This window comes from Pristis pectinata, chromosome 9 (assembly GCF_009764475.1).
Source record: "Pristis pectinata isolate sPriPec2 chromosome 9, sPriPec2.1.pri, whole genome shotgun sequence".
Lineage (NCBI taxonomy): Eukaryota > Metazoa > Chordata > Chondrichthyes > Rhinopristiformes > Pristidae > Pristis > Pristis pectinata.
In genome coordinates this window covers 60,803,064-60,817,088 of record NC_067413.1, presented here as the reverse complement: position 1 = coordinate 60,817,088, position 14,025 = coordinate 60,803,064, and the positions used below count along the sequence as shown (strand labels likewise).

The 14,025-nt window shown below is 39.6% G+C and overlaps 1 protein-coding gene across 1 annotated transcript; it reads left to right on the top strand.

Annotated features, from left to right (window-relative positions):
* Window positions 1-443: 443 nt before the first annotated feature.
* On the top strand, window positions 444-12,808 carry LOC127574167 (carbonic anhydrase 13-like). Its single transcript, XM_052022938.1, has 7 exons — window positions 444-603; window positions 1,165-1,365; window positions 4,348-4,466; window positions 6,158-6,253; window positions 8,518-8,580; window positions 11,268-11,423; window positions 12,264-12,808. Exons 1-7 carry the CDS (start codon window positions 570-572, stop codon window positions 12,372-12,374), a joined length of 780 nt encoding a protein of 259 aa, XP_051878898.1. The 5' UTR covers window positions 444-569; the 3' UTR covers window positions 12,375-12,808.
* The last annotated feature ends 1,217 nt before the right edge of the window (window positions 12,809-14,025 follow it).

The window sequence follows — 14,025 nt, the reverse complement described above, 5'->3', positions numbered from 1 at the left end:
TGGAAATTCGGGCAATATTAGGATTTATATTTGGCACTGACTTTTCCTAGAGAAGCGCACCTTCACAAATTGTTGTGAACCAGTGTTGGTAGGTCCCTGTAGCAGAGAGAGTGCTGAAAAGGTATGGGTCGGATCGGCGGAGTGAGGAGAGTTTGCAAAAGAACTGAACTCAGTACGACATCGGTCCCCCACTCCACACATTTCACCGTTTCTGACCGGTGCCGTGTAAACCCTGATACCTAAAGCGTGTGCAATAAGAGTCGATTTGGGACCCATTACTTTTGCGATTAACAGCCTCGCTGCCACTCCGCTAACAGATCAGGGAGAAAACGTAATGTAAAACAAAATTGCACGTTTCTCAGCTTCATCCGGCAACCCACTAAAGCCCTCTCGTTCTCAATCTGGTTCTCTTCCAATTACATCCGTGACATAACGCACAGCAAACGTCGCTGATCCAATGGTGTGCAACCGTGCAGCCTATAAAAGCTGGTCCGGAGCCAAGGCTCGCACCAGATCGGCTCGTGTGTTCAGAGGGAGCAATCCAGGCAGCGCACTCGGCGGCTACAACCATGTCGGCAACCTGGGGCTACGGAGCAGACAACGGTGAGGTTCGCTGCCCTCGGCGGGGACAAGGCTGGGGCGGCAGCGACCTGACTCTGACCAGTGACCCTGACACCGTCCGCCGGCTCTGTCCTCCGATCCGCCGGGCTCCAGGAGGCTTCGAGGAAGCACAGGCTGCTGAATAGTGATCTCTCTCCAGTGGCGAGCTGGTGTTGGAGATTCTTTTTCCCAGCCCTTTAAATGTCCGTTTCCACAATTAATGTCTGTTTAAACAGGAAAGGAGCGTTTCAAGGAAATCTTGTTATCGGGGTAAAAGGTTGAATGGTTTAAGATTAACTAACATCATAGGAAAGTGCACTTTGATATTTGTTGCCAAATTCAATTGCCTGATCAGAATTATCCTTTGAGGCAATCTACCCTCAGCTTCATACATTAACTATCTTGATGCAAACTACTTGGTGTCAGATTCAGTCACAAGAAAAAAATGTATCAGCTTTGCGGTTACAAAATCGAAACTCCCCTCCTCCCCGCTCCCTCTTCCTTCATTCTCGCTGCAGCCTTCAAGGAGCGGTGGGTGACCTTGTTTCTGATTTCACGCTGCAGGTCCGTCCCGTTGGGCTGAGCAATTCCCCGTGGCGAAGGATGGCCGCCGGCAGTCACCCATCGAGATCAAGAATGCGGAAACCAAGTACGACCCGAGCCTGAAGCAGCTAAACCCTAGCTACGACCCATCCGGTGCAAAGAGCCTCATTAACAACGGTGTATCGGTCCAGGTGGATTTCGACGACAGCAAAGGACAGTCGGGTTAGTAAGGATGTTGTGGCTGGATGAGAATGTTGCCGGAACCTTGTTGTTAATGACTTGCCGAAAACACGACAGATTGCACGTTGCTGTCTCAGACTCGGGTAGGAAGTGAAAGGCTCCATCAGGTCTGAATCGCCGCGAATTGTAACCCGGCTCTTGTATATTTCACAACAAGGAGCGCGTTAGCGGATGGTTTCTAACTGCTGCTCTATTTAAAGTCAGGCAGCTAGAAATATTTCACCACTCCACCAAAACATAATCTTTGCTTCATTCATAATAGATTGCGGGCGGGAACGTGGCGAGGGGTTAACAGCGTGAATGGTGAATTCGCCTTCCGATTATAAACCCCGATTTGGGCAGGGTGTGCCTGTCACTCTTTTAAAACCGCAATGGATTCTAAAGGTGGCGGGCTCGGATCCTTGCAACAGTTGCTAAAACGAGAAGAACTGAGTTTGGAGTATGCAATTTGATTTGAGCCATGTACAACTGAACTCCGTTTGCAACCAATAAAAAGGCACTCCTCAAAGTTTTCCTGCACGGCCAAATTATAACATTGCTGAGTTAGACTTCCCTGTTGCTTTGCTTCTGCTGTTTGGTCACGCGAGTCCTGTCTGTGTAATGAACTGATCTGTACGATCGGTATGCAAGACAAGTTTTTCACTGTACCTCGGTACAAGTGACAATAATAAACCAATACCAATCTGTATTCTTAACCCAACCATTGCTAATGCTGTGGGAGATTTGAATCGGGGACTTCAGCAAGACAAGAGTGCTGACAAATTGAAATTAAGGAAAATGTGGAGATCAGAAGCCAATAAGAGGAACTTAAAGGATGGTCATAAGTTTACCATGGTTCCCATTGAAATTCTTTTCGCAACTATTTGAAGGAATGTATACAGTACTTTGGTCAGCTGCTATTGACACTTTCAGTGTTTTATTTCCCAATCTTCATTTTAATTTACAATAGGCAGCGTTGATGTCATGCCAGATGATGACAGGCTGTTGATAGTCACTACTTGGTCAACCTTTGGAACCAAATAGTCCGGGCCTGTCCTGCTCGTTGTCTTACAAGTTTGGGCTGAAAGTGGCTTTTCCGTTTTATTGCTCTTGCAATCCTATCTCCAATCTGTCCTTCCTGTCCACAAGTACCGTAGCTTACCAAATCTGTCTTCCATCTTTTAGTGAGTTCCAAATTTAAGATCCTCCATTTACTTGAACCTCCTCAATCCCCTTTCTATGCCTTTCACAACACCAAGACTCCATGCATGTAAACCTACAGGGGTGGAGTTCCCTAATCTCATTGCATCAATAGCCTTTAAAATGTTGACCTCACCATGTTGTACCAGCCCCTCTGTTGACACCTATCAGGTAGGACCTGCCTGGTTCCATGCTGGTCCTCCCAGTTACAACCAGAGACAGTCCTTGCACTTACCTGTTGTCCTACAAGGATCTACTTACCCTTGTTGAATTTTTCATCTAGAGAGTGCCCCTCAATGACAGTATCCAAAGATAGTGACATGCACTGGTGAAACTTGGCTCTACTTTCATCATCACTTTGACTGTTCCAGTGTGTTTCCAAATGTTTTTTTCTGACCTCAGTGCTAACTCCTTCAATGGAATGTTGGAAAGATTTGAACCTTTTTTTTAGCTCCCGTAACAAGTTCTTTTCCGGGCCCGACTCCATTCACTTTCCTAACAACAGCCCGAGTCTGAATACAGTGCCATGAGCTTGTAGCTACATCTGTCTTCTCAAAGCCTGCCTATTTTACCTAATGTACATCTGTTGCCTGACTCCAACTTTGCCTCAGCTTGTTTTCTGCTGATATGCTTACTCATGCCTTTGTCTTTGAATGACTATTCCAGTGCAGCTCTAACCCACAAACCATTTTCAATCCACCATAAGAGACTTGGACTACTGTGAATTTCTGTTCACCACTGTTGGAAGGATGTGATTGCACTGGTGCAGAAGAGACTCACCAGGATGTTGCGTGGGATGAAATGTTTCAATTATAAGGAGTGATTGGAAAGCTGGGTTTGTTTTGTGGAATTGAGGAGGCTGAGGGAGTGGGTGATGAGAGAAGGTAGGGAAGACATCTAATAGAAATGTACAAAATAAGATGCATTGATAAGATAGATAGTAAGTAACACTTTCCCATGGCAGAGGTATCTACGACCAGAGGGCATTGATTTTAAAATGAGTAAGAGATTTGGAGATCTGATGAAGAATCCTTTTTGGCAAGATGGTGGTTAAAGTCTGGAACACTCTGCCTGGGAAGGTGGTGAAGGCAGGTACTCACAACATTTAAGAAACATCTGGACAAGTACTTAAATTGCCAAGGCATAATAGGTTATGGACTAAGTGGTGATAAATGGGGTTATATAAAGGGGTACTTGATGGTTGACATGGACCTGGTGGGTTGGATGATCTTTCTGTGCTGTATAGCTCTGACAAGGTCATCCAAACCTCTGCTGCCTAGGCCCTAACTTGCACGTGTTCCATGCGCCTTCATCCCTGTGGCTGATATGCATTGGCTTCCAACCAAATGTAATTTAAATGGTCCTTGCTTCCAAATCCTTCCATTGTTCCACTCCTTATTTTTATCATTACTTTTAGATATCAGTGTGCCATGCTCCTCCAATGCTGGCCTTGTAAGGCCTTGGAGATTATCATTGGATTTCAAAGATATTATCTCTGGAATTCCTTCCCTAAGCTTCTTTTCAGGCCTCCTCCTCTGGTTTAGGACCCTCCACTAAAATAGTTCTGCCTTGGTGTCAAATTTTATTTGATAATTTTCCCATGAAGCACCTCGAACAGTTGACTCATGTTAAAAGAGCTATATATTTATATATAACATACTTTTATTTAGAAAATAAATCCTTCAATATGATGTAATTAATTACAGATATATTGTAATGAACATTTTTATTTGATTACCTTATTACACTAGGTTAATATTAATACTACTTCCTTTGTTATCTCAGTACTGTCAGGTGGCCCCATTAAAGGTAAATTTCGGCTGCGTCAGTTCCACTTACATTGGGGATCCCGTGATGAACATGGCAGTGAACATATAATAGATGGAAAATCATACCCTGCAGAGGTAGGTATGCCTAAATGCTTGTGCTTATAAGTAAAATGGTACATTTTGGGGTGCAGCAGTTTGGTGTAAGTAATTTAATTTTGTGGTTTTGCTAAAAATTCTAGCCACAAGTGCAAATGTTAAAGCAAATGGTTACACTAACCTAATCAACATTTTTGTAAGAAGAGGATATATTTGGCTGAGAATTACAAGGGTCTTCAGGAATATCTTTTACTATGACAAAATACTTATTCCTGGATATTGTAAGTTTTATTTAAGACCAATTTTTCTGTTGGACCATATTAGGACACTGACTCCAGGGGAAACAAAAATATATTCCAACTTTTATCATAATTGTTCAACACATGTAAAATGATTAAAGTGGGGAGTTAATGTGGATGAATTATATAAAAATCAGAAACTAGGAATAATATTTCAGGAGACACCAGAGAAAAGGAACCTGTTCTCTCGCAACTTAGTTTTGTGGTGCTTTCTGCTCAGTTTTATTTTCTTTTTAACAATCTGTTCAGTGTGTCTGGGACTGTGGAGCAACCCTTCAAATAAAATTTACAGTGAGATATATATTGAGTATTTCTCTCTGCCATATCTTTGGTGTCTATACTTTGGGTTAACCATGTGGAAGGGAATTTTGACAGGATAAAATGGTTTTCTAAAGGATCAAGGTCTCGTAAGAATTTCAGAAAACCAGGCATCCAGTACAATTCTAGTCTTGATTATGTCTGACAAAGTGTGCAGTTACAGTATGAAATGAGTAAATCCCTCCTGTGTTTGCTGCTAGTATACTAAAAGCTCGGGTTGGATTCTCACAACTACTTAGCTTTAATTTTTTGTTGAATAAATACATCCTTAGTGTGGCTATATTTTGTCCATAGCAGTCAGTACTCAATAACTAAGGTTATGCTGAAACTTAAGGGACTAGTTGGTGCCAAATTTGGATTAACTTATTTTGCAAATCTGAGGCAAGTCTAAAAGATGGCCAAGGCAAAAGGCTTTAGGTATTGGAAGTCTAGAATTTAAAAAAAAAACTCCAATGCTGGAAACACTAATCAGTTCAAGCAATTTTGTTAGTGATGAATGTCTTGGGCAAGCTACAAAGCAAAAGGAAGAAAGTGGTAGGATGAGGGTGCAAATCAAAATTAGGCGGTGGTGAGAAAACATAGTAAATCTAGCAAAGTAATGGTCTTTATGGCCTAGGAAAATGGCAGAAGGAAGTCAAGTTTCTTTTCTCTTCTGCTATCCAGCAGTAACTGTTCACTATGGAGCCACATTTGTCTTTTTATCTTGGACCAATTAATCTTGACCTTTCACCGCATTTGTCCTTTTCTTTCCCTACCTGCTATTTGTTTGGATCTTCATCTCAAGACCATTTATGATAAGACATAAATCTGACATGTTTAATTCTGGAGCAATGTTAAATTTGATAAGCCAAGAAAATGAACATAGATGAACTGTGTTTGTCTGATTTAACATAGATCTTTATAATTTGGCCCTGATGAAGAATTTTTAGCCTCATTGAATCTCAGTAAGGTTTAGTCACTTGACCTGCCAACAGCTCAGCCCTGGCTGAGGTATCGTCATCAAACATGCTGGAGCTAGATTAATTACATGTGATTGAAAGGTGTGAATTCTTGCTTGTCTTTCATGTACTAGTCAGAAGGAAGTTCTAACTAAATTTGTTGCTCTGTTTCCAGCTTCACCTGGTACACTGGAATGCAGAAAAGTATCCTAGTTTTGAAGTGGCTGCTAAAGAACCTGATGGCTTGGCTGTACTTGGTGCCTTCCTAAAGGTACAAATGAATATTTAATATGCTATCTTTATATTGTACAAGAATGGCCAACACTGCTTTTTCCAAATACAAGGAGTTCCTGCCAGTGTACTGTGTAGAACCCCACATGAGGTAAAATTAGACTTATGGAGGTTAGTTTGGCACTCACTTGTTAAACACTGTTCAATATACTTATAGATTTGAATATTGTGGCTGTTTTAAAGATTAGTGCATTCCTTCAAGTCTTACACGTGTTCTTATCTATATATCACCTGAGCTTTGCTATAATCAGCTACCAATGCAGAAATAACAAAATTCATGAATGATTAACAATCTGTTACTGTACCAAAAATATGAATTGGTGACTGATCCACAAAAGATACCCAGTTCCTGTTTATAGAGTCATAGAAACTAGACAGTGTTTTGCAAAGACAGCAGGCAAACTGTATGTTCTGCTCAAACAATAAGCATGTGTTCCATAACATGACTGTTGTCCGATTCATCCAGTGCACATTTGAAAGCCATTCCATTAACTGGGAAAACTCTGCCTTTTACCTCACAGTCATAGTTTTGTTTTTGTGAAACCGTGTGGTTCCCGATACAGGGATTTTTAACATAATGTACTTGGTATTTTTCTGTTTTTGAAGTGAAATTGTACACTACTGGTAGGCCTAGCCTTATTTATATACTTAACAACAATTGAAGTAGCTGAACATCACAAGATAGCTGACCATACTGGACAATGGAAAATAAAGAACTTTTATTTGTATATCACATCATCCTTCCATTATTAGGGTAAACATGAGTCTTTCAGACAAAATGAGGTGATTAATCAGTTTAAATCTTTAGTATTGGTTAGATTCATTCTCTGCCAGAGCACAGGAGGCCACTTAGAACATCACTCATGCCTGTTGATTGGTAGAGCAATAAAAAAAACAACCCACTTACCCTGCTCTTTCCTGAAAACCCAATATTTCCCCCCCCGTGATTACCTAGTTCTTGAAAATACTGCATTGAATCCACTTCCACCCTCATTGAAGTAGTATGTTCTGGATTGTAACTGCTTTGTTTATTTAAACACATTCCTTCACCTGTAGCTCCTTGACATTTACCCATAAATCTGCTTCAAATTATTGTTCTTAGTGACACTAGAATCTGATCCACTGCATCAAAAATGATTCATAATTTTGAATACCCTTTGTATTGCTTCTTGGCCTCTGGCTTAACTTATTCGGTCTCTCCAGTAACTGAAGCACCTCCTCTGTGGCACTATTCAAGTAAATCCTTTACAGCCCCTCTATGGTCTTGACATGCTTCCTAATGGGTGAAGCTCAGAACAGAATACATAGGCCTTAGCTGAAAATATTTAAAGCTTAAAGTACGAGGAAGAAAATTCAGCTAGGATACCAGCAGAAAGCATGGCCAGTTTTATAACACTGTTTTAGGAATTTTGTTCACTCACATCATACAGCTACCATTGGTAGGATGCTGTGAAGTAACTCTTTTACAATAACTCCAATAAATCCAGTTTCTCTTAATGCTTACAAGCCCAAGGTCAAATGAAAAAAAAAATTGGTCACCCTGATTCTCTGGACACACCAGCCTGAACTGCACACCTATTGTCATTTCTTCATTGCAATTAGATCAAACTTGAAGTTCCCTGGTGTCCCCATCACCACAACAGTAATTTGGGAAGACCTGTATCCACCTTGTGGAAATCTAGAACAAGACACTAAGGATATTGACTTTGTGACACTTTTCTCCTGCAAGTTTTCTTTTTATTCAATTACTTTGAATATGAATGTTGAAACTTGTAGAGTTTCAGTGGGCTATTCATAATTACATAATTCACTGTTTGTTGGTAAAGTTGTCTCAAATTTACCAAGTATTCTCAGTTACACAGCATAATAGTTTCTTTCATGGTTTCTGTTTTCAACTTTTCAATTTGTGAGTGTTCCTTAGTGCATTGTCAAATGAGCAACCTTCATCTGAACTCAATAATGAGCAACCTTCATCTGAACTCAATAATACCAGGCATTACAACTACAGTTGTTCATAGTAGTTGCATACCAAATTTGAAGAGTTACCCTTGAAAGTGGAAAAGGACATGTACTAATTGTTGTAATCAAAGGCAAATTAAACTGGTTGAGTTATGAAACATGAGCTTACTGGTGGCGGTTTTCTATTCTTTGGTGATGCAGCCTCCTCGTAAAGAGATAAGAACTGAATAACCACGGGAGTCATGATGGGTAGTTACCTGATCAAGTATCTTTTGTGAATTTCAGATATCTGATGAAAATCCAGCACTGAAAAGAATTATTAGTTCGCTGGATAGTGTCAAAGTGAAGGTATATTGAATCCTATTTTATACAACTTCTGGATGTATTGATGTAAATATAAATTGGCACCTGTTTAATTATATTTTTACAATGCAATTGTTCAAGACCAATTGAAGACTTTTCCTTGTGTTAAACCTTTATGCCAGGGTAAAATCTGGCATAATGCTAGTTAAGAATTGAAATTGTGCTTTGTGATATTAATATCTAATTAATTAACATTTGTCATATTGTCCACATGTCCCTTTATTTAGGAATTTAACTTGTTTGGATAATGACCCTTGTTAAATTAGTGGGCAAATGCATATTACATAATATGACTTGTAATCTACCATGCAATGTGTTTTTAGTATATGCCCAAGGAGCTGAGGCCTCCAATAGAACACTCTCCAAGCTGGAGAGACAATTGTTCTATTTCAGTAACTTGTTTTGTTTTGAATATTATTTTTCCAAAATTTGTTGTTGTCTTTAACAAACTTTAAGTCAAATCTGGAGCTGGTTTGTATGTCAGTGACATTTAATACCTAGCAATATTTATCAAGAGTAAAATAGCCTTGTCTTGGATTTTTTTATACTTTAATCACTATTGACATAGCATATGGTACATGAAAATTTACACCTAGATCTCTCCTTTCTCTATGACAAGTTGATTTTTCTATGGTTCATTTTGTGCTACCATACAACTTTCCTGCTTTTACCTTCCCCACTTAAGAATGATTAGATTAACTGGACTTGGAAACACAGCTATTAATTCCTCATTGTAATGACATGCATTGACCTTAATTAAATTTCCATTAAACTTGTGTCTACATACAGTAGAAACTGACCATTTAACATACGTGTCTTTAAAATATTCTCAGATTTCATGACCATGCCACAGCTAATGTTTACTGCCCATGCCTCTTTCACTTTTTCTGAAGTGACAGTGAGCTGTTTGAGCTAGGTAGAGGTACTTTCAAAGTGCATTTGGGTAGGGAGTCCTGTAATGCATTTGAACCCAACAACAATAAAAGAATGCCAACTTGTATCCAAGTTGGATTGTTGGATGAACAGAATTTGTAGGCAGTGGTGTTTATAAATTTCAACCTTGTTCTTCTAGATGGTATATAGGTCACAACTTTGGGAGATGTTGTAGAAGCAGCCTTAAAATTGCTGTAGAGCATTTTGTAGATAGTACATGGTGAATGTCAGTGAGACATTTGGGGATGATAATGCTAAGGGGAGATCTTTACATTCTCCACTGTTGGCCTGACATTTAACTCACCCAAATTTTACTTATCAACTAAGTCCGAACATTGTCTAGGCCTTGCTGTATTCAGGTGTGGTTACTTCATTACCTGAGTGTCTACAGATACAATTAAACATTCTTTAACCACCCCCCATCTTTAACCTTATTGGTAGAAAGTCATTGAAAAATTAAAGACTCTTCGCCCTAAGGCACCATCCCAAGGAACTTGTGCAGTGCCATTCAGAGGTTGAGATGGGTGATTTCCAAGTCCACAATGGACTTCCTATGAACCCTCCCTCACCCACTCCAACTTTACCCCTTCTGAATGTTCCCACCTCTGCCTCTGCCTTCAGTAAGAAGTCCTCTTCCCCTTCTAATGACCCATTCTCCCGCCTCCAGCTGCTGCCTTCCACCTGGACTTCCCCCACCGGGCCTGTTACCCCTGGACCTATTCATAGTCAACTGTCGGCATGGCATCAGCATCTTGACTTTTTTTGCTCCCCTCACCCACTCCAACCTTACCCCTTCTGAAAGCTCTTTCCACAGATGCTGCCTGGCCTGCTAAGTTCCTGTAGTATCATAGTATCTTTCATCTAGATTCCAGCATCTGCAGTCATTTTTCTCCAGACTTCCTTTATTTTAAGTCTGAGGATGATCTCCTGATTTCTGTGGAGTTCAGTCCTAATGAGTTCCATGATGCAATGCTCATGCAAATGTTACCTTGATAGTAAGGGCAGTCACATTCACCTTGTCTCTGGAATTTGATGTTTTTTATCCATACTTTTGGAACAATGCAGTAATGGGGTATGGTGCTGATAAAACCAAAGGGAGCATCGTGAGTAGGCTATTGGTGGGCAAGTGTTACTTGATGATATCATTGACAATTCTTTACATTACAGATTGTTGCTTAATGGGGCATTAATTAGTGATTTATATCTATTCTGCATTTTATGGACCTACTTTGACTACATTTTCCTACCTCTGGTTATTGTTCAAGCTGAAACTATTGGTTTCCAATCTATAAACATTGATACTTGTAATGAGAAGTTAACAAAGGAAAATGAACCAGTTGAAAAAACTTTTCAATTTTGTGTTTTTTGCATTGGGTAAAGGAAATAAGACACAAGGGTGTGTGGCCATTCAGTTAACTGTCTTGGTGGTGGTACAGACAGTTAACTGAATGGGCAGACACCCTTGTGTTTTGAACAGGATGGCCTTGGATTTCAGTATCTATTGCCTGTGTTGCATTCCTGCCAAAGATGTCATATATTAAAGCCTTTGGGGAAAACTGGTCAGTCACCTGCACATGTTCAGCCCCTGCATCTGGCCTTGTGCAGTGGCTGTTATCCTTAAACCTTGAGAAACTGATACCTGATAAATACAAGGTATTGTTGAGCACTACAATTTTAAGTTGTCTAAACTGCTGCATTATTTATGATGGCTATCTTTATTTTTTTATTCATGTTATTAGGGTTCAAGAATTGAGTTCAAAGACTTCGACCCTATCACACTGCTGCCGCCACGTCTCAATTATTGGACTTATCTGGGATCCTTGACAACCCCTCCTCTGTATGAGAGTGTCACCTGGATTTTGCTTAGGGACCCTATTCCTATAAGCAAAGAACAGGTAAATATAAAGAAAATAACCATGTAATGTTTGCAAAACTTGATCGTAAGGGACACAAATCAAGGTATTTTAAGTATGCCAGCATTTAACAGATTTGTTTCAAATACTAAACATTGTGCCAGAAAAGCTCAGCAGGTCAGGCAGCATCTATGGAAAGGAGCATGGGAAGCTACCTGAGTTTTCAGCATTTTCTATTTTTATTTCGGACTTCCAGCATCTGCAGTTATTTTCATATTTTTATTTCAAATATTATTAATCAGGTTTCTGATTATATGGGGGTAAGAGCTAAAAGCTATATGACATTAGTTCAGAGCTAGTTACCTGTGGTTTTGGTGAGGAAGTGAAACAATAGTGTACACCATTGTTACTGTATGTCTGAGATTCAGATGCTTACTCTTCAGAGTAAGATACTAATCCACTTAATGAAAAAAGGTGCAAGTTCCAGTGATGAGAAAACAATGTATCAATATGGATTTGATCTGGACTCTGAAATTTGCTTTCTGGTTTAAGGTAACATGGAATCTGAAAATGCACAAGGGAATAAAGTACTTTAATGCCATTGAGAACATTGACACTTTTTTTAATGTTTGATAATCTGTCAGAGCACTGGTGCCTTGGTACACAGCAGAAAAGATTAGTACATGCCTACAGAGTTCTCATGTGTTGATCTTAAATTTGTTTTTAAGTTTAGTTACAGTGGAAAGTAAGTTCAAGCACATACTGACATTGCCAACTAATGGTGGCAAAGCTTGGCTGTTTTTCAGCAAAGAATTGTAGTGAAAGTGGGTTGGGACAGTGCAATGGCACACTTAAACTTGCTTTTATCTTCATGTTTTCCAGATGGCAAAGTTCCGCACCTTGCAGTTCACGGGGCCAGATAATCTCATGCAGGACAACTTCCGACCACCCCAGCCCCTGAACAACAGGGAGGTCCAAAGAAATTTCCAATAAGATTAGGATTTGCACACTGTTAGCAGCTTGCTTTCCTGAATTAATGAGCAATAGTCTGTAATTCCCCTCTGTTCCCTTCCCCATACAGTTAGAATAGATGTAATGGGCAGCCATCCTCAAGCACAAATTAATAAATGATCACCAGAGAGACTATGGCTGCCATTCATTTGCTCTTAAGTTCCTATAACTTAGCAAAAGGTAAAGCAATCAGTTTGTATTCAAAATACTACTTGAAAGTAGTCTAACTGAGTGAAGGATTAATTATAGCACTGAATATATTCAAGTTTAAATGAAGTTTTTTTTTTGAGTTAACTGCAAGGTAACTTACAAAGCTAATTATATTAAATGTTTATAAAGAGCTTATTCATAGAATTATTTTGACCAATGCAATAAGTTATAAGCCATAGAAGTGAGTAAATAAATGTTTCACTGTCTTACTGTGCTGTTCTTTTTGAAACAAATTTATCACCATGTGGTAAAAGCAGATTTTTGGTACTTAATTCTTTAATTCCTACTTTTGACTCCTGTTCTCACTAAGCAGTTTTATATTTTCATTGCCAGTCAATGGGGATTGTGGTGGGGGTGTGGAAAGAATCTCCTGTAGTATTTTCGTCAAGCTTCTCCTTGCACAAATCTATTCCCAAAACAAGCCTCTCAATCTTTTAAATGCAATACCACTACTGCTTCCACTAATTTCTCCAACTTATTATTCCTGCTTCTGATTTTAACTTCAGCAATTAATCAAATATTTAAATGCTTTAATGGTAAGACTCTAACCTTTCCAAGACAGTTACAACAAGCAATTAAGGGATATCCTTCCCCTATGTTTCTGTAATTTATGGTGGAATAAGTTTCTAGGCAAGATTCTGCCTTATCAAATGCCATCACTAAAGTCCAGAATCATCTCTGAATCTTTCTTGATCCATAACAGTAGTTGAGTCTTTTGAGTTTGGTGTATCCAGAGAAAATGAATCTGAAGCTGCTGTGCTCCTTGTTTTATTGTTTGTAATGATGCCATAAAACATTGGAGTAATACATTTTGAACTCAGTAAAGAATCAACAAACCCATTCATTAATACTCATGTGATGTACAAATAATCTTACAGGATAAAATTAAGGCCTAACCATTCAGCTGCTTTATCAGTGACCTTCCTTCCACCATAAGGCCAAAAATAGGTATGTTCACTTATGATTGCACAATGTTCAATTCCATTTGCAACTCAACAAGTTGAGTGGCCTATACCTGCATGCAGAAAGACTTGGACAGTATTCATGCACAGGCTGGTAAGTGGCAAGTAGTATTCAAATCACAAAAGTGCCAGGCAATGACAATCTAGCCGAGACATTCAATAGCATTGCCCTCACTGAGTTACCCCACCATCCAGGGGTGTCAACAATGACCAGTTACTTACTGCAGCTACAAGAACAGGTCGAGGATGGGTATCCTGAGGCAATTCAGAGTTTAAACAGCATGGAAACAGCCCCTTTGACCCAACTTGTCCATTGCCAACCAAAGTGCCTTCCTGTGACTCCACTCCTAATTTACCACCATCCACGATGTACAAGTCAAAAGTGCAAATGGAGTACTGTCAGGAAGCTTGGCAGTCAGTAACAAATTCAGTCAGATTTTAACCAGGGATGATGTATTCTG

Excerpts from the sequence above, each read along its gene's own strand:
- LOC127574167 (XM_052022938.1), top strand. The coding sequence starts at position 570 with ATGTCGGCAACCTGGGGCTACGGAGCAGACAACG. Across the intron at positions 1,366-4,347 it reads CGACAGCAAAGGACAGTCGG|TACTGTCAGGTGGCCCCATT; the intron begins GTTAGTAAGGAT and ends TTGTTATCTCAG. Across the intron at positions 6,254-8,517 it reads TACTTGGTGCCTTCCTAAAG|ATATCTGATGAAAATCCAGC; the intron begins GTACAAATGAAT and ends TGTGAATTTCAG.